At 39.4% G+C, this 19,062-nt stretch overlaps 1 protein-coding gene across 3 annotated transcripts in view; it reads left to right on the forward strand.

The window, feature by feature from the left end:
* The window catches only part of RASEF (RAS and EF-hand domain containing), a 74,612-nt gene that overhangs the window by 31,317 nt on the left and 24,233 nt on the right, over positions 1–19,062 (forward strand). For 2 of the 3 annotated variants that reach the window (XM_079112304.1, XM_079112302.1), the window contains exons 4-8: positions 8,881–8,976; positions 11,904–11,981; positions 14,487–14,602; positions 16,539–16,607; positions 18,175–18,259. In XM_079112304.1, coding sequence (XP_078968430.1) covers positions 8,881–8,976; positions 11,904–11,981; positions 14,487–14,602; positions 16,539–16,607; positions 18,175–18,259 — 444 coding nt within the window. The remainder of the gene's footprint in view (positions 1–8,880; positions 8,977–11,903; positions 11,982–14,486; positions 14,603–16,538; positions 16,608–18,174; positions 18,260–19,062) is intronic. The other variant, XM_079112303.1, reaches the window with a different exon arrangement.

Raw genomic sequence — 19,062 nt, forward strand, 5'->3', positions numbered from 1 at the left:
AGTGGTTGTACAGCCGTGTATGAGAACTGTGTCCTTTAGCATTGTAATGGGTGTGTAGAGGAATTTTGTTACAGTTTTGTTCCCATTTCTCTAATGACTAATGGCGTTGAGGATCTTTTCATGTGCGTATTTGCCATGTGTGTATTCTTTGGTGAACTTTCTGTTAAAATCTTTTGCTGGTTTTAAAAAATGTTTTCTTGTTACTGAGTGTTGAGAGTTCTTTATATATTATGAATATAATCCCTCATCAAACACCTGATCTAGAAATGTTTTCACCCAGTTAGTGTCCTGCTTTTCAGTCTTCTAACAGTGCCTTTTGTAGAGTAAATATTTTTAATATTGATGAAGTCCAATTATAAAATATTTCTTTCATCAGTCATGCTTTTGGTATTTTATTTTTTTTTAAATATTTGATTAGCCCAAGGTTGCAAAGGTTTTCCCTTATGCTTTCTTTGATAAATTTTATTGTTTTTGGTTTTATACTTAGGATCAATTTTGTACATGGTTCAGGGTATGAATATTCTTTCTTTTTTTTTTTTATTGTAAACAAATGGGATACATGTTGTTTCTCTGTTTGTACATGGCGTAAAGGCATACCATTTGTGTAATCATAAATTTACATAGGGTAATGTTGTTTGATTCATTCTGTTATTTTTTCCCTTCCCCCCACCCCTCCCACCCCTCTTTACCCTCTATACAGTACTTCCTTCCTCCATACTTGCCCCCCTCCCTAACCCTAACTCTAACCCTAACACTAACCCTTCCCTCCCCCCTATTATGTGTCATCCTCCACTTATTAGCGATATCATTCGTCCTTTGGCTTTTTGAGATTGGCTTATCTCACTTAGCATGATATTCTCCAATTTCATCCATTTGCCTGCAAATGCCATAATTTTATCATTCTTTATGGCTGAGTAATATTCCATTGTATATATATATACCACAGTTTCTTTATCCACTCATCAATTGAAGGGCATCTAGGTTGGTTCCACAGTTTGGCTATTGTGAATTGAGCAGCTATGAACATTGATGTGGCTGTGTCTCTGTAGTATGCTGATTTTAAGTCCTTTGGGTATAGGCCAAGGAGTGGGATAGCTGGGTCAAATGGCGGGTCCATTCCAAGTTTTCTAAGGAATCTCCACACTGCTTTCCAGAGTGGCTGCACTAATTTGCAGCCCCACCAGCAATGTATGAGTGTACCTTTCTCCCCACATCCTCGCCAACACCTGTTGTTGCTCGTATTCTTGATAATCGCCATTCTAATTGGGGTGAGATGGAATCATAGGGTGGTTTTGATTTGCATTTCTCTTATTACTAGAGATGTTGAACATTTTTCCATATGTTTGTTGATTGCTTGTAGATCTTCTTCTGTGAAGTGTCTATTCATTTCCTTAGCCCATTTGTCGACTGGATTATTTGAATTCTTGGAGTAAAGTTTTTTGAGTTCTTTATAGATTCTGGAGATTAGTGCTCTATCTGAAGTATGATTGGCAAAGATATTCTCCCACTCTGTAGGCTCTTTCTTCGCATTGCTGATAGTTTCCTTTGCTGAGAGAAAGCTTTTTAGTTTGAATCTATCCCAGTGGTTGATTCTAGCTTTTATTTCTTGTGCTATGGGAGTCCTGTTAAGGAAGTCTGATCCTAGACCAACAAGGTGAAGATTTGGACCTACTTTTTCTTCTATAATCTGCAGGGTCTCTGGTCTGATTCCGAGGTCCTTAATCCATTTTGAGTTGAGTTTCGTGCATGGTGAGAGATATGGGTTTAGTTTCATTCTGTTGCATATGGATTTCCAATTCTCCCAGCACCATTTGTTGAGGAGGCTATCTTTTCTCCATTGCATATTTTTGGCCCCTTTGTCTAGTATGAGAAAATTGTATTTATTTGGGTTTGTGTCCGTGTCCTCTATTCTGTACCATTGATCTACCTTTCTATTTTGGTACCAATACCATGCCGTTTTTGTTACTATTGCTTTGTAGTAGAGTTGAAGATCTGGTATTGCAATACCCCCTGTTTCACTCTTCCTGCTAAGGATTGCTTTAGCTATTCTGGGTTTCTTATTCTTCCAGATGAATTTCATAATTGCTTGCTCTATTTGTGTAAGGTACATCATTGGGATTTTAATTGGAATTGCATTGAATTTGTATAGCACTTTAGGTAGTATGGCCATTTTGACAATATTAATTCTTCCTATCCAAGAACATGGAAGATCTTTCCATCTTCTAAGGTGTTCTTTAATTTCTTTCTTTAGTGTTGTATAGTTCTCATTGTAGAGGTCTTTCACCTCTTTTGTGAGATTGATTCCCAAGTATTTTATTTTTTTCGAGGCTATAGTGAATGGGGTAGTTTTCCTAATTTCTCTTTCTGAAGATTCATCACTTATGTATAAAAATGCGTTGGATTTATGGGCATTGATCTTGTAACCTGCTACTTTACTGAATTCACTTATGAGTTCTAAGAGTTTTCTGGTGGAATTTCCAGGTTCCTCCAAATATATAATCATGTCATCAGCGAACAGGGATAGTTTGAGTTCTTCTTTCCCAATTCGTATCCCTTTAATCTCTTTGGTTTGTCTAACTGCTCTGGCCAGAGTCTCAAGAACGATGTTGAATAGAAGTGGTGAAAGAGGGCATCCCTGCCTTGTTCCAGTTTTTAGGGGGAATGCTTTCAGTTTTTCACCATTTAGAATGATATTAGCCATGGGCTTAGCATAAATGGTCTTTACAATGTTAAGGAATGTTCCCACTATCCCTATTTTTTCTAGTGTTTTGAGCATGAAGGGGTGCTGTATTTTATCAAATGCTTTTTCTGCATCTATTGAAATAATCATGTGATTCTTGACTTTAAGTCTATTAATGTGGTGAATTACGTTTATTGATTTCCTGATGTTGAACCAACCTTGCATCCCTGGGATGAAACCAACTTGATCATGGTGCACTATCTTTTTAATATGTTTTTGTATGCAATTTGCTAAAATTTTGCTGAGAATTTTTGCGTCGATGTTCATTAAGGATATTGGTCTGAAATTTTCTTTCCTTGATGAGTCTCTGTCTGGTTTAGGTATCAGTGTGATATTGGCTTCATAGAATGAGTTTGGGAGGGTTCCCTCCTCTTCTATTTTATGGAATACTTTGAGAAGTATTGGAATGAGCTCTTCTTTAAAGGTTTTGTAGAACTCGGCTGAGAACCCATCTGGTCCCGGACTTTTCTTTGTTGGTAGGCTTTTGATGACTTCTTCTATTTCAGTACTTGAAATTGGTCTATTTAAATTGTTTATGTCCTCCTCATTCAGTTTAGGCAATTCATATGTCTCTAGAAACCTGTTGATGTCTTCGAAATTTTCTATTTTGTTGGAGTATAGATTTTCAAAATAGCTTCTAATTATGTTTTGTATTTCCATCCTGTCTGTTGTGATATTTCCTTGTTCATTCCGAATTTTAGTGATTTGGGTTTTCTCTCGTCTTCTCTTTGTTAGTGTGGCTAAAGGTTTATCAATTTTGTTTATTTTTTCGAAGAACCAACTATTTATTTTGTCAATGTTTTGTATTGTTTCTTTTGTTTCAATTTCATTGATTTCAGCTCTGAGTTTAACTATTTCCTGTCTTCTACTACTTTTGGTGCTGTTCTGTTCTTCTTTTTCTAAGGCTTTGAGCTGTAGTGTTAGGTTGTTTATTTGTTGAGTTTTACTTCTTTTATTAAATGCGCTCCATGAAATAAATTTCCCTCTAAGTACTGCTTTCATAGTGTCCCAGAGATTTTGATATGATGTTTCTTTGTTCTCATTTACCTCTAAGAATTTTTTAATTTCCTTCCTAATATCTTCTGTTATCCATTCATCATATAATAGCATATTGTTTAATCTCCAGATGTTGGAATAGTTTCTGTGTTTTACTCTTTCATTTATTTCTAACTTCAATCCATTATGATCTGATAGAATACATGCTAGTGTCTCTATCTTCTTGTATTTGCTAACATTAGCTTTGTGGCATAATATATGGTCTATATTAGAGAAGGATCCATGTGCTGCTGAGAAGAAAGTGTATTCGCTCTTGGTTGGATGGTATATTCTATAAATGTCTGTTAAGTCTAAATTATTGATTGTGTTATTGAGATCTATGGTTTCTTTGTTCAATTTTTGTCTGGAAGATCTGTCCAGTAGTGAGAGAGGCGTGTTAAAATCACCTAGTATTATTGTGTTGTGGTCTATTTGGTTTCTGAAATTGAGAAGGATTTGTTTGACATACATGGATGAGCCACTGTTTGGGGCATAGATGTTTATGATTGTTATATCTTGCTGATTTATGCTTCCCTTAAGCAGTATGAAATGACCTTCTTTATCCCTTCTGACTAACTTTGGCTTGAAGTCCACATTATCAGAAATGAGGATGGATACTCCAGCTTTTTTGCTGAGTCCATGTGCATGGTATGTTTTTCCCCATCCTTTCACCTTTAGTCTATGGGTATCTTTTTCTATGAGATGAGTCTCTTGCAGGCAACATATTGTTGGATCTTTCTTTTTAATCCAATCTTCCAGTCTATGTCTTTTGATTGATGAATTCAGGCCATTAACATTCAGGGTTATTATAGAGATATGATGTGGTTTCCCGGTCATTTAGTTCATTTTTTAAATTTTATTTATTTATTTGTTTGACACAACTTGTTTCCTCCTTTATTTGACAATTCCTTTAGGATAATTCCTCCCTTTGCTGATTTGCTTCTTTGTTTTTCATCTCTTCCTCAGAGAATATTTTGCTGAGAATGTTCTGTAATGCTGGCTTTCTTTTTGTAAATTCTTTTAGCTTTTGTTTATCACGGAAGGATTTTATTTCATCGTCAAATTTGAAGGTAAGTTTTGCTGGGTATAAGATTCTTGGTTGGCATCCATTTTCTTTCAGGGCTTGAAAAATGTTGTTCCAGGCCCTTCTAGCTTTTAGGGTCTGGATTGAAAAATCTGCTGATATCCGTATTGGTTTCCCCCTGAATGTAATTTGGTTCTTTTCTCTCACAGCCTTTAAAATTCTGTCTTTATTTTGTATGTTTGGTATTTTCATTATAATGTGCCTTGGTGTGGGTCTGTTGTAATTTTGTGTATTTGGAGTCCTATAAGCCTCTGGAACTTGATTTTCCATTTCATTCTTCAGATTTGGGAAATTTTCTGATATTATTTCATTGAATAAATTGTTCATTCCTTTGGCTTGTTTCTCTAGGCCTTCCTCAATCCCAGTAATTCTTATATTTGGCCTTTTCATGATATCCCATAGTTCTTGTAGATTCTGTTCATGATTTCTTACCATCTTCTCTGTTTGTTCAACTTTGTTTTCCAGGTTAAATATTTTGTCTTCAATGTCTGAGGTTCTGTCTTCCAGGTGTTCTATTCTATTGGATATGCTTTCTATGGAGTTCTTAATTTGGTTTATTGTTTCCTTCATGTCAAGGATTTCTGTTTGGTTTTTTTTCAATATCTCTAACTCTTTATTGAAATGATCTTTTGCTTCCTGTATTTGCTCTTTTAACTGTCGATTGGTGCGATCAATCAATGCTTGCATTTGCTCTTTCATCTCATCATTCAGTGCGTGCATTTGCTCTTTCATCTCATCGTTTGCTTCTCTGATCATTTTAACTATGTACATTCTGAACTCCTTTTCTGTCATTTCTTCTGCCATGCTGTCACTGGGTTTTATTGATGTAACATCTAGATTTGTTTGCAGCATTTTCTTTCCTTGTTTTCTCATATTGTTCAGGTATCAGAGGACCGCTGAGATATTGCAGATTTCCTCTATTGACTTACAATGTCCCTGAAGATTTCTATATATATCCCCCCTTAGCCTTCAGTAGGCTGAAGTCTTGGAGGAAGTTGATAATGCGGTGCTCCACAAGAAAGCTGCCTCTCTAGGAGTGGTGGCCTTCAGGTGGGGTATAATCCCTGCTAGTGGGCAGAGGTGCCTCCACTTGTTGACCAATGATCATCCAAAGGGGACCTAGGCTGTGGGCTGAGGCAAGGCCTGTTTGGGCCTGAGTCTCTGGTTTTACCGTCCTTGTGGGGAAACCTCACCCAGCAGGGAAGACTCACCCAGTGGGGAGGTCTCGCTGATCAGTTCCCTCCTAGAGGTTCCCCTCAATTTACAGCTACCGCCTGGGCTGGGCTGCCTTCCTCTGCAAAGTTCCCAGGGACCCGGCCCTACCTCCTGGGCCTGGGAGCCTCACCCTTTGCAGATGACTCTCCTTAGGCTGCCCTTCCTCAGAGAATCTGCCCGCAGGCCTGGAACCTTCGCTCCGCCCTAAGCCTGTCTCTGTGCTGCTCTTCCACCAAGAAGCCTCCTAGATCCTGGGACCCTGCTCTGCACCTAATCGCCTGGCTATGCGGCCTCTCCTCTGAGCAGTCACCTGGGGCCCCGAACAATCGCTCTGAGTCCCAGAGACCCGCCACAGGCCTCTTCCTCCAGACAGCCGCCCAGTATTCCGATGCGGTCACTAGGAGTCCAAGAAACTCACTGTGTGCCTCCACCTCCACCAACCACCCGTAGCCCTGGGCAATCAATCACTCTGAGTCAAAGTGACCCTCCCCGTTCCTCCTCCTTCTCCAGATAACCCCCGGCGTGTTCAGGAGCGGTCGCTCTGAGTGGCTCTGAGTCCACGTGACCCGCAGCACAGGTCCTCTGGGCAACCGCCCGGAGCTCTGGTGCGGCCACTCAAGACCAAGCGAGCCACCACGCTTCTCCTCCAGGCAGCACCCCTGTGTTCAGGAGCTGTCACTTTAAGTCCAAACAACTCACCACTCGCCTTCTCCTCTGAGCAGCCGCCTGGAGCGCTAATGCAGTCACTGCGAGTCCAAAGGATCTGCCGCGCTCCTCCTCCTCCTCCTCCTACTCCTCCGGGCAGGCCCCGGGGTTCAGAAGTGGTCTGAGTCCAAACAGCTCGCCACGCAGCCCCTTCTCTGGCAACCGCCTGTAGCTCTGGTGTAGTCACCCCGAATCCAAGTGGCCAGGCTTCTCCTCCTCCTCAGGGCAGGCCCCGGGGTTCAGAAGCGTCGTTCTGAGTCCAAACAGCTCGCTGCGGAGCTTCTCCTCTGGCAACCGCCTGTAGCTCTGGTGTAGTCACCCCGAATCCAAGCGGCCGCACTCCTCTTCCTCCTCCTCGTCCTCAGGGCAGGCCCTGGGGTTCAGAAGCGTCGTTCCGAGTCCAAACAGCTCGCCGCGCAGCTTCTCCTCTGGCAACCGCCTGCAGCTCCAGTGCAGTCACTCCAAATCCAAGTGGCCACTCTCCTCCTCCTCCTCCTCAGGGCAGGCCCCGGTGTCCTGAGTCCACACAGCTCTCCTCGCCACTCCTCCCCTGGGCAGCCGCCTGAGCCCCAGTGGTTGCTCCGAGTCCCAACGCTGTGCCGAGCGGCCTCCTTTACGGCGCTCCCAGCTGTCCGAGTTCACTGCTCCAGCGGGGGGAGGGGCGTCTCGCCGGCAGTTCTACTTCACAAAGTTTCCTGCGTTCCGGGACCCCCGTCCCATCCGGGATGCCCCCCCAGGGGGTGAGAGTCACCCGGCTGCTTTGAGTTGGTCCCAAGCGTCTCAATATCTCCTCTTTTGAATCCTGAGTCCTGGAGCAACATGAAATGCAGCCACCCTCTAGGCCGCCATCTTCTATTCTTTCTTTTTAAAAATATTAATGGGGCAAATAACACTGATCAATTTAGAATGTTAAGGCAAACTTGCACCCCAAAATAAACCCTGGTTGGTTATGATGTATTATCCTTCTAATATATTGTTGAATTCAGTTTGCTAAATTGTATTTATCATATCTGCATCTGTACTTATAGGTGACATCACTTTGTGGTTTTCTTCTAGTGTTTGTTCAATTTGGGTATCAGGCTGATGTCAGTCTCACAGAATGAGTCTTCTTCCCATGTCATTTTGTGAAGAGCTGATCAGAATCACCACCATTTCTTACCTATATTATGCAATAACTTCCATCTGGTCTCCCAGCATTTGCCTGTTGCAGATGGGGAATGAAATAGAGTAGGTAGAAATGATTTTCTTTATTGAGTTCTGAGTAGAGTGTATTTAAGCCATACAGGCTGTGGATTGGGGTTTGTAGCCATGGACCCAGTTAAGAGATTTGCATCTACATTGGTTTCGATGTCAGAGATGCTGCCTAAATTAACACCTCCTTGTGAAGCCTTAGTGTCTTGCTCCACCTGTGACATGGGAAGTACTTATTGCCTCACAGGTGGATAAAGTTAAGATAACTCCTTAAAAAATAAGTTACCCTCAGGGAAAATGTTCTTCAGCTCAGTCTTTCACATAGATTATTTAATTTACATGGACTATTCAATTTATGCAGATCATTTAATTTTCGCTGGAGTATTTTTTTAGATTATTTAATTTATGGGGGTTATGTAATTCATATGGATTATTCAGTTTATTTGAATTACTTAATTCTCACAATCATGCAATAAGAAAACGGAGGCACAAGGTAAGCAGTCTATCCAACCTTGACTACCAATAAGTGAGCAGTAAGATCCTTGAACTCTGGCAGGAACATATGGCAGCATGCATCTCTGCAGAGAGTCCTGACTACACCCCCATCAAACTGGCTTCTTGTCACTTCTATGGCCCTATGTCACAGTGTTAATGGTCTTAAAGGTATCACTCCAAGGTGATGTGTGTATATGGATCTTGAGATTCTTCCATATCCGTAGGTCTTAATTCCAGATCTGCTGCACATCTCAAGCCATCTGGCTTCCTCCTGCCATCCTTCTCACACTCCCTGTGTGGGACAATTGAATTCAGCTTAGTTTGACACGGAGTGCTTCTCACTTATGGGCTTTTGAAGGTGTTAATTGTATAAGGCTAAACCTACTTAAATAAACAAATTCTTTTCTCCTTTTAGGAGAAACGCAAAGCAGAGGAAGCCCTCAGTGACCTCAGACGTCAATATGAAACAGAAGTAGGAGACCTGCAGGTTACCATAAAAAAACTGAAGAAGGTAAGCATATGGTAATTAGACTTCTAGGATAAGTCTCAGTATCTCTGTGTGTCTAAGCCATTAATAACTAAAAACATTGGAATCATATTGAAGCAGTAGACAGAATCAGATTTCAGAGTCTTCAATTCCTTGGACAGATGATTTTTAAGGGCCCCTGAGTTCCTTTTCTGTTTTGAGGACTACCTGTCTTTTGCATAGATCTAATAAATATTTCTGATCCCTTGTCTGCTGAGCCCCATGTTGCTTTTCTTAGTCTTCACTGACCAAGTTCCCAATGTCCAGAGGACTGCCTACTCCATGATAATGCAGGCACTGTCTTTATTGCTACCCCTAGCTTACTGCAAGGAGTATGGTAGGTATTCAGCAAACATTTATTGAATGAAATGAACATTGCTTTCCTATAAGTAGAAAGTTCCAGGTCTAGTGGGCCCCTGATCAGCAAGGCTGAGAAAAACTTGTTGAAATGTGAACAAAGGTATGATTGGGTTTTGGCCTTTTTCTCTTATTGATCCTTTTTTTTTTTTTTTTTTTTTTTTTTTTTTTTTTTTTTTTTTTTATACTGAGGATTGAACCCAGGGGTGCTCAGCCACTGAGCCATATCCCCGTTATTTAGAGATAGAGTCTCACTGAGTTACTTAGGGCCTTGCTGAGTTGCTGAGGCTGGTTTTGAACTTGTGATCCTCCTGCCGGCCTCAGCCTCCTGAGCTGCTGGGATTACAAGTATGTGCCACTGTACCTGGCTTCTCCTCTTGATTCCAAAGAACAGGATAAGTTTCCCTCGGGAATGTGCTGGCAGATGTCAACAGGTGGCTCTGGAAGGGGGCAGAAGGAGAGAGAGGGATTTGTCTTATTTACTGATTGCAATGGTATAAATACACCATGATTGATCTCAGGCTACCAAGGTGATACCACTTAATGGGTATGAGAACTAAGGTGTATGGGAACTAAATGTGTTGGGAACTAATGCTTCAAGCTGACTCTCACCTTGTGGCAAGAATCACTTCTTGCATGCAGTCATTTCAATAACTAATGAAAATAGTTGAAATAAAAGAGACAACTAAAAAGTAATCACCTTTGAAAGTGGCAATGAGACTCTGTGGAGGTTAACTGTGTTTTGTGTACTACAATAATTTAAACCTCTAGGATGATAAAGAATTCTCTTTCATAGTCTTCATGGAAAATTATCATCCACATCTACCTTATACCTAATTATCAAAAGTCATTAGACCATCATACTGTGCTTGTGTCACCGAATTGAATGGACCATTCTGTGGTTTATGCCAGAACCTTAGTGTCCTCTGGTCACTGTCTTCCCTTATTCTGTGACTTCCCAGGTCTTTAGAGTGAGAGAATATATGCAGGAACATATGCCCTGCCCTTACACAGTTTATCATGAAGACCTGAACAGTGAAAGGCCATAAGTCAGGTGTGGTGAGACTGTACCACTTCTCTCTTAACATGAGAACAATTTGCTTCATCTTTCTGATCCTCCATTTCTCATCTGTAAATGGGATTGATAATGCACTCTTCTGCCTAATTACCCTAGCTGTCATTTTATTGACTTTATGGTTTATCAAGCTCTTTAATTAAACTTTATTTATTAAGCTCTATTAAGAAATCTTATTATAACTTGTTTTGTGATGAAGCTGTAAATATCCTATTTTTACAAATGAGTTCCAAATAGGGCAAATTACTTGTTCAGAATTTCACAGCTAATGACTGATGGAATCATCTTACTGTAGTTTGTGCCTTCTCACATATACTAGACTTTTTCCCTACCTGGAATGGTTAATGTATGAAAAAACAAGGTGATTTATGTGAGAGTATGTTAAAGGCTATTATAAAATCATAGAGAGTTTACAAATTTATTATTGTCATTTACTTATGTCATTGATTCTGAGCAACTCTTTTTGCCCCATGATTTTTCTTCTGCAAAGTCATGTAAATGCATGTAAAACTCAGTGGTTCTTCTTAGTCACAGGCAGCTGTGTGGCAGTCATGTTGTAGTTATGTAAAAACCTTCCATTGATATCATCTTTGCAAGATGAAGGAAATATTCTGGAACTGAAGTGCTTACACTTGATGAAATGTGAGATACTTTTTTTTTTTCGTGGTGCTGGGGATTGAACCCAGGGCCTTGTGCTTGCAAGGCAAGCACTCTACCAACTGAGCTATATCCCCAGCCATACATTTTGATCAATGAGTAAACATTCCAGAAATGGACACCCGCAAATCCCCTCCATTTCAGGGGATGGAAACTCTTTGTAGAAAGAACATTTTTGTTCCCAGGTTGCAGATGTTCCTGAACCAGTTTAGTCAGGTAATACTAGTGAGTCAAGCAGCAAGCAGAACTCATGTATGCATTTATACAATTGTGTGTGTATGTGTGTGTGTGTGTGTGTGTGTGTGTGTGTGTGTGTGTGTGTAATTTCATATCTTGCTTACATGTTGATTTTAGTTATTTAATAAATATTTCTTGAATTCACCATGATGAAAACATAGGTGAATATGACACTAACTCTGCTCTAAAAAATCTTAGACTTTAGTAGGGAAGGTAAGACATTTGTAAACAATGATAATATAGCACAGGAAGTGTTACTTGCAGAGAACAGGAGTGTCCAGACTCAGATGCAGCATAATTAAACAAAGCAAGGACTGGATTGCTTTATTGTTGAGTGGTTTCCAAAATAAGCCTTTTCACTATTTCTAAGAAAATTAATCTAACAATAAAACCTCTTTTTCAGGTGTTTAAATTAAGACTTTTAACTCTGGATGGATTCTATGACATCAAATGATTTATAAAGTCATATATAATGTTGAAAATTGAAGAATTCCAGAATTCCCACATCTCTATTCAGGGATATTCCTAAACTTAATTCAGTTGACAGTAAATTTGTGAAGTAACAACTATTAATTTGTCCTTTCAGCTTGAAGAACAATCAAAACACATAAGTCAAAAAGAAGATGTGGCAGCATTAAAAAAACAAATTTATGACTTATCAATGGTAAGAATCGTCATTTCCCTTTCAGAAATACATTTCCTGCTAGACAACATACACATAATCATGTGATTATTTCAGTGCTCCAAGAGTGGGAGCTTAAAGAGAAATTGATATGTTAGAGAAAGTCTTTAAAATACCTTTGGGCAAAGGTGTTATATATGCAGGCTTTTCCCTTTAGCAATATGCTATCTATTATGAATGGTTTTATATAATTTTATTTAAAGTAATGAAGACATGGAGGTTGAATTTTACCCAGCGTAGAAACCCATTCTTTTGACACCAACTCTACTTCATATCCCTGGTTGTACGATAAGGTGCCCTAAACTTTCTCCAGCTTTTTTCTGAGTCTTTTTACCACCAAATATTAACTTAATTTTTTAAAATTTATTTTTATTTAAAAAAATTTTTTAAAATATTTTACGGACATTGATAACATTTACATGAGTTGTGCTATTACTAATCTTGATTTTTTGGTAAGCATTCTTGGATTTTTCTGATCAGTTCTTGGTTTCTTGTTGTAAAAAGAAATCCTACCATTTCACAATATTGCTGATACCTTAAGGCTTCTTATTTACTTTCTCAGTGTATAGAATTTGTTTCATTTTCCCCTTAATAATATTAATTTTGGAGTCCACGAAATTTTGTCTTTTATTGAACTGATGGTTTTTTGAACTTGTTACCTAGCCAAGTGCCATCCTAGAATTTATTTTATTTTCATTGGGTTCTTCCTTGAATTGCAGTATTTTCCATATTACAGATTTCTTCCTTGTGGGTTGTCATTCTCATTTTGCTATAGTACATTCTCAAGAGAAATTTCTCCAGAAAGGATGTGTGAGAGATTTATTTTCTTGGTTTTGGAGTATTCGAGTATGTATAATTTCCCCTCACCATTTCATTTCTTGAGATTTTGTCTAGATAAATAGGATTTTCTGGGACTTCTCTGGGATTTATTTATTTAGGTCTTTCTAGTTGTTTGTCTCCCAAAATCTGGGAATCCTTAGTCTCAATTCACATTTTGAAGTGAAGGATTAGCTTGATCATTTTAGGCAGGTGGTATGGGAATCCTGTGCAGCTAGGTAAACTGATCTATTAACTTCAAGGTCTCTCCCCTAAGATGGTGTTACCTAGGAGCTCAGTGTGTGAAGCTGGCTACCAGAATGTGAGACCCCAGTTCCCAGAATAAGTAGGGTAGGGATATTTAGAGAGCATCTTTAGCATTCCTAAATTTTAAATAAATTGTCTGTCTTATTGCCCTGGGAATATGTCTGTTGCTGTTCTTTACTGTGGTAAAGGAGGGAGAAGACTTGGGTGTGTTGCCTTAAAATAGAATTTTAATCTCTATTTTCAGCCCCCCTTTTCATTTCCATTTTCAAGGGTTTGACCTACTCATTTGCCTCCCTTTGTGTTTTACAGAAGAACCTTCAACCTGTTTCTTTTATATTGCTGTGTTAGTCCATTTTTGGTTACTATAACAAAATACCAAAGGCAGGATAACTGTATAAATAAATTTATTTTGCTCACAGTTCAGGAGATCCAAGGTCATTGCACCCGCATCCCCTCTACTCTGGTGAGGAACTCATGGCAGATGGCAGGAGCATGTGTGACAGGGAGAGATCATATCACCAAACAGGAAGCTGGAGAACTGCAGCTGGGTCCAAGAATCCCTTCTGAGGGTGGCACCCCCAGTTGACCTAAGGGCCTCCCACTAGGCTCTACCTCTTAAAGGTTCCTTACCCTTCTACACCACCAAACTGGGGACAAAGCTTCCATATACACCCTTGGGGTACACACTTAAATTGTATCTAGGCCTTACCAAGCACCTTTTCCCTTACTCTCTTTCTTTCACGGCACATTTTCATCCAATTCCTTTTTCCATAAGTGTGTTTAAGTCATTTGACTGCTGATGGGCCCCTCTTCCATTCCCTTTGATGTCACTGGTTCATTTCCTTTAGTATTCCGTATTATTGGGGTTTCAGAAGGGGAAAAAGATAAGCTTATGTACTCAATCCCCCATCTTGAACTAGGAACCTCCAACAATTTTTTTTAAGTGAAAAGTATAGAAATTTCCTAACCACACTTGTTAGAGTGAGCAATTTAAAAATGTTAGGTGATAAGATTTATTATAAAAAATAGCTGGTATGCCTGGTAATAGGTATAATAAGTTTCACAGAATGTTTATCACTTTTATAGCTCTTACTAAGTAAAGCAGGTGTTCAAATGTTTGGTCTCAGTTAATTTGCCAATAGCATGTTAACGTACATCATGATAAACTCTTGACTATTGTAGTTTTCTAACAAGTGTCAAGTATTAAAAAAAAGATTTTTGACACTTTAATAATTTTTAATAATGTCAAATTACCTTGAATACATAATTAGTTCTTTGAAGAGTAAGATTTGAAGAACTGGGAAAGGATAAGAGTGACATGTGAAGGTTATATTATACTTTGCTTCATTTCTCCCAGGAGCAAGAAACTCTGAATCTAATGCCTCACCCCATTCCTTTGTCTAGGAAAATCAGAAAGTTAAGAAAGAACTTTTAGAAGCACAGACAAACATAGCCTTTCTTCAGAGTGAACTAGATGCTTTGAAAAGTGATTATGCTGACCAGAGTCTAAATACTGAAAGGTATGAAACTTTGCATGTTATTTTTCAGTTTGGATGGAATATTTATTTAGGTGGTCATCAAGGAGATTGAAGCGTGGCTATGTAATCTATGCACTAATAAAGGGTTTTTCATTAACTTTGCTGATATGTTCTGTACTATCTATAGATTGTACCTTAACTGACAGATTTCCTAGTTTTTTTTGTGTTGGTGTATTTAATTAAAAAACACACATTAATTGGTTGAATTATTGGCTGCTTACCACAGTGCAGGGCTTAATAAATGTTTGTATCAACCAGGAGCTACAAGAATATACCTAAAGTATCAAGAGTCAATGCATGTTGAAATGCTTTCCCAATAAGAATTCTGGCCTGCAACATAAGAACAAGAAGAGTAGTCCTCTACATTTTTGTTTTTTTATGCTTTTGTTTTGCAGGTCAATGTTAATAACATAAAACCTAATACACAATAGAGACATGTTTATACATCAGAGATATAAACACTCGGAGAAAACATTTTTTGTTTGCAAACTTTAATTAGAATTAAGTTCTTGTAATAGAAGACAGTGAAGCATTTGCTAAGTATGCTATATATAGATCCTTAAATGTAGAGGAGTTATGAGTTTGAAATATATAAAATAAAAAGATAAGGTCTGTGCTTTCCAAGGACTTCAAATTTAGTTGGGAAAACAAAACAAAAACAGAAAAGTTCAGAGTAAAACAATGTAAGAGCTAAATAGTGTTAGAAACAGTACTACCTGCAATGCCATGTTTGAGATTAATCACAGAAGAAATTTTCTTTTTACTGAGTCTTTATTAAAGAGGAAACAGAAGGCAAGTTCAGGTGGAGGAGCAGGTTTATGTCATCAAGGGCAAAGAGGCAGCAACTAACACTGGTAGCAGTGCCATCTGCCATTTGGTACTTGTAGTACCACTTCGTCCACTAGGGACCTTCATTGTCTCCATTTTACAGATGTGAAAAGAGAGTCTTGTCTCAGGTGAGGCATTGACCAAACCAGAACATAAGGGAGAGATAAGACTGGTTGGGGGAAAGGCAGTCAGACAAAAAGGGATACTTTGGATGGAAAGAAAAACAAAAGTTTAAAAACAAAACATGAAAGGCTGTAGCTTAAGGACCCAGAATTTTTGTTTAAGGGACTTAAATTCTTATAGACAACTGGGAAACTTTTAGATTTATCACCCAGGGAGCGACTGGATTCCTTATTGTGCATCAAGCTTGATGAACTAAGAGGTTTGGGAAGCTACTGATGGGTTTTTCTGCTAAGCAATGGGGGTAGAGACGGGCAGGGCCAGAGGAGAATGACACAGCTCTGAGTGTAGTTTGAAGAGGAAGTTAGGGCTTCTGTAATTAAAGGACAGGGATTGCAGCCTGTGCTTCTCCTGAGCCTAGAAAGCTGGGTTCCCCAGATTCCCCTGTGACTTAGGGTAAGTAGAGGTCAGAGCAGGTACTCAGGGTGAGGTGGGAAAGGAGGAAATAGGGGGAACTGGGGCTAGATAAGGCTTGGAGGGGGCGGAGAAGGTTCTGAGAAGGATCAAAGATTAAAGTTCCATTACTTCTCAGAAAGGGAACTTTTTACCATGACTGACCAGAAGAGGGGACTTTGGGGCAGTCAGGGTTCAGTCTCAGTGAGGAACAGAGGCAGGCCAGAGGGTGTAGAGCAGAAAGAGCTGGTGGGTGCTGAGCAGTGGATGAGGAAGGGAAGCTCTACGTTTATTATGTCGGATGTGGGGCAGAACTTTGCACAAGGAAGCGCAAGTTATGGGTAAACCCTTAGATTCTGGGAAGGATAAGAGGCTGCTAATGCACAGAGCAGGAGAGAGAAGAGAGTGGTCACGGACACATGACTTTCGAAAGGTACAAAAGGATGTGGGAAGTTAGGTATAGATAAGGCAGGACTTGACCCTAATTCTGATTTCAACACAAAATATAATTTTACAGGGATCTGGAAATAATCCGAGAATACACAGAAGATCGAAATAGTCTTGAGAGGCAAATTGAAATACTCCAGTAAGTTTTCATATAAAACGCTCATTGCACTGACATTTTACTTAGTTTTTGTTAGTAACACATGTGCCGCGTAGTGTATGGGTTGCTGTATTCTGAAGTCCAAATGGGTTTGAAGGTCAGTGTATGTTTCTTCTCACTGTGGTGCATTCATCATGTCCACTCAGCTTCTGATGCATTTAATCCTAAATAAATTATTCAAATGCAGGGAACAGCAGAGTTAGTAACAGGCCTTGCAAGTTAGGTGGTATGATTGGCATATCTTTATTATGCCTCTCTAAAGAGCAGTGATCCTGACCTCAGCTTTCTCTGAAGCTCTGCACACAGAGCATGTCAGCCTCTCACCTTGGTGAGTGACACAAAACCAAGCCTACACCATGGTTCTTTCTCAATTTATTGTGCTCATTCAGAGGTATCTTTTTCTTTAGTTGTTTTTTTTTAACTCCTCTTCCTAAGAAATGCTTAACTTCATAACTAGGCTGCAGTAATTCCATCTCCTGAGGTCAACCCCACAAAACAGTGACTTTCTCTTCCCCTTTCTTCCTTTTCTAACTCCACAGTATTCTATTTTCAGTTTACCAAATGAAGTAATGTCAGGATTGACAAGGTGTTTTCTTCACTGTTTTTGAATGTTTATTAAGTCTCAACCTGTGACAGCTGTGGAGTTCTTTCACTACAATAGTTCTATGAATTTGTCCACTGTCCATTCATTCATTTAGTAGATTTTTCAGTTAGCGCTTTTTATGGGTCAGGTGAGCCAGGAGTTGAGGATAGGGTAGCAAGTAGGAGGAAAAGAACTCTCTCCTCGGAGGACTAGTCCAGAGAAGAAACATGGAAACTAATTGATAGAAATAAATATAAAATGCCAGATGAGAGAACTACTACAGTAAAGGAAAGGTACTTATTCCCCAAGGGAGCTTTGACCTGCCCAAGAAGCTCAAAAATACGTTCTTGGAGCAAGTAAATAATTGAGCTGAGCTGAAGAAGGAAGTGGCTATAAGCAGGGGAAATTAGCCACTCTGTGAGGCAATGGTTCTGTTCCTCATTTTGTAGCTGGGGAGGGCTCTGATGTGAAGTGCCTTTGATCAGGTCATATGGAAGTACTCCAGTTGGGATTTGAATCCAGATCTGTCTGAGATCAGTATCCAAGTGTTTACTTGGTATTCAAGTCCCAACGCTCCATGGGTAGGTTGCAGGAGTAGCCAGGAGGATAATGGCCATGTCTGGCCCACTGGGTTGTATGACCTGGCTGTCTTGGGTTCAGGCATTTGGGGAATCAGAGACCTGCATGAAACCTATTTAAATAGGAAAGGTACCTGAGGGAAGAGTGGATTCCACAGCTTAGCTAATTCATTCCTTAAATACATTGAGATATTTAACAGAGATACTAATCAGTTGTTGTACTTTAGATAATGAATTGTGATCTCAGAGTCTGAGGTTTTTGAAGGTGAGTGGCAGAAAGCTGCAAAGGGTGGCAAGTAACTCTACGTTCTGAACATTACTGTCTGAAAGGAAAGCGGTAACACTAATTTCCACTAACACTTAGCCTGTCCATTTCTTTGCTGCGTAGAACAGCTAACCGGAAGCTGCATGACAGTAACGATGGACTTAGGAGTGCTCTTGAAAACAGCTACAGCAAGTTCAACAGATGCTTGGTATGCCATATCATTTCAGAATTCATTTTGCTCTTCCTGGGTGGTTGAAGGATTTGGAGGTGATGAAAGTCACGCAATATCTTGGAGGAGAATTTCACGTGGATCTTATAAAGAGAATCTCTCCACAAGCTCTTTTCAAAAAATCAAGAGACAACGGTTTTCCAAATTAAAAATATGCTACCCATCTACAGAAATAAGTGCCTTGATGTTAACCAATTCTTAAGTTTCTAAGAAACTAGAGAAAGAAGTATATGGTCTTTGCTCCCGAAGAGTTTATAATGTAACAGATAATTAAGATGTATATAGATGGATAGTGATAATATAAGAAAAAATGGGAAATGCCATGATGTTAAACATATTGTTTTGCCAGTGAAGAGGATCAGGAATGCTAGGGGGTGAGTTTAGACATGTTGACTATTCTTTATGATAGTGAGATCATCAGAATGACAGTTATTTGGGTGTGTGTATAAAATATTTGCATGGAATATTAAAATGTATGTATCATAAGTGTATAAATAACACATCACTAGGGAATATGATTTCAAATTCCCCTTCAGAGAAAGCTCTAAAGCCCATTTGGAAGTTTGAGGTCCTTTCCATTTGTCTTGAAGCCTCTTACACCAATTTTTTTAGAATTTATTTTTATTGTTCACAAATGGGATACATACTGTTTCTCTGTTTGTACATGAAGTAAAGGCATACCATTTGTGTAGTCATACATTTACATAGGATAGTAGTATTTGAGTCATTCTGTTATTTTTTCCTTCCCCCACCCCTCCCACCCCTCTTTTCTCTCTATACAG

This window comes from Sciurus vulgaris (assembly GCF_902686455.1).
Source record: "Sciurus vulgaris genome assembly, chromosome: 15".
Taxonomy (NCBI): domain Eukaryota; kingdom Metazoa; phylum Chordata; class Mammalia; order Rodentia; family Sciuridae; genus Sciurus; species Sciurus vulgaris.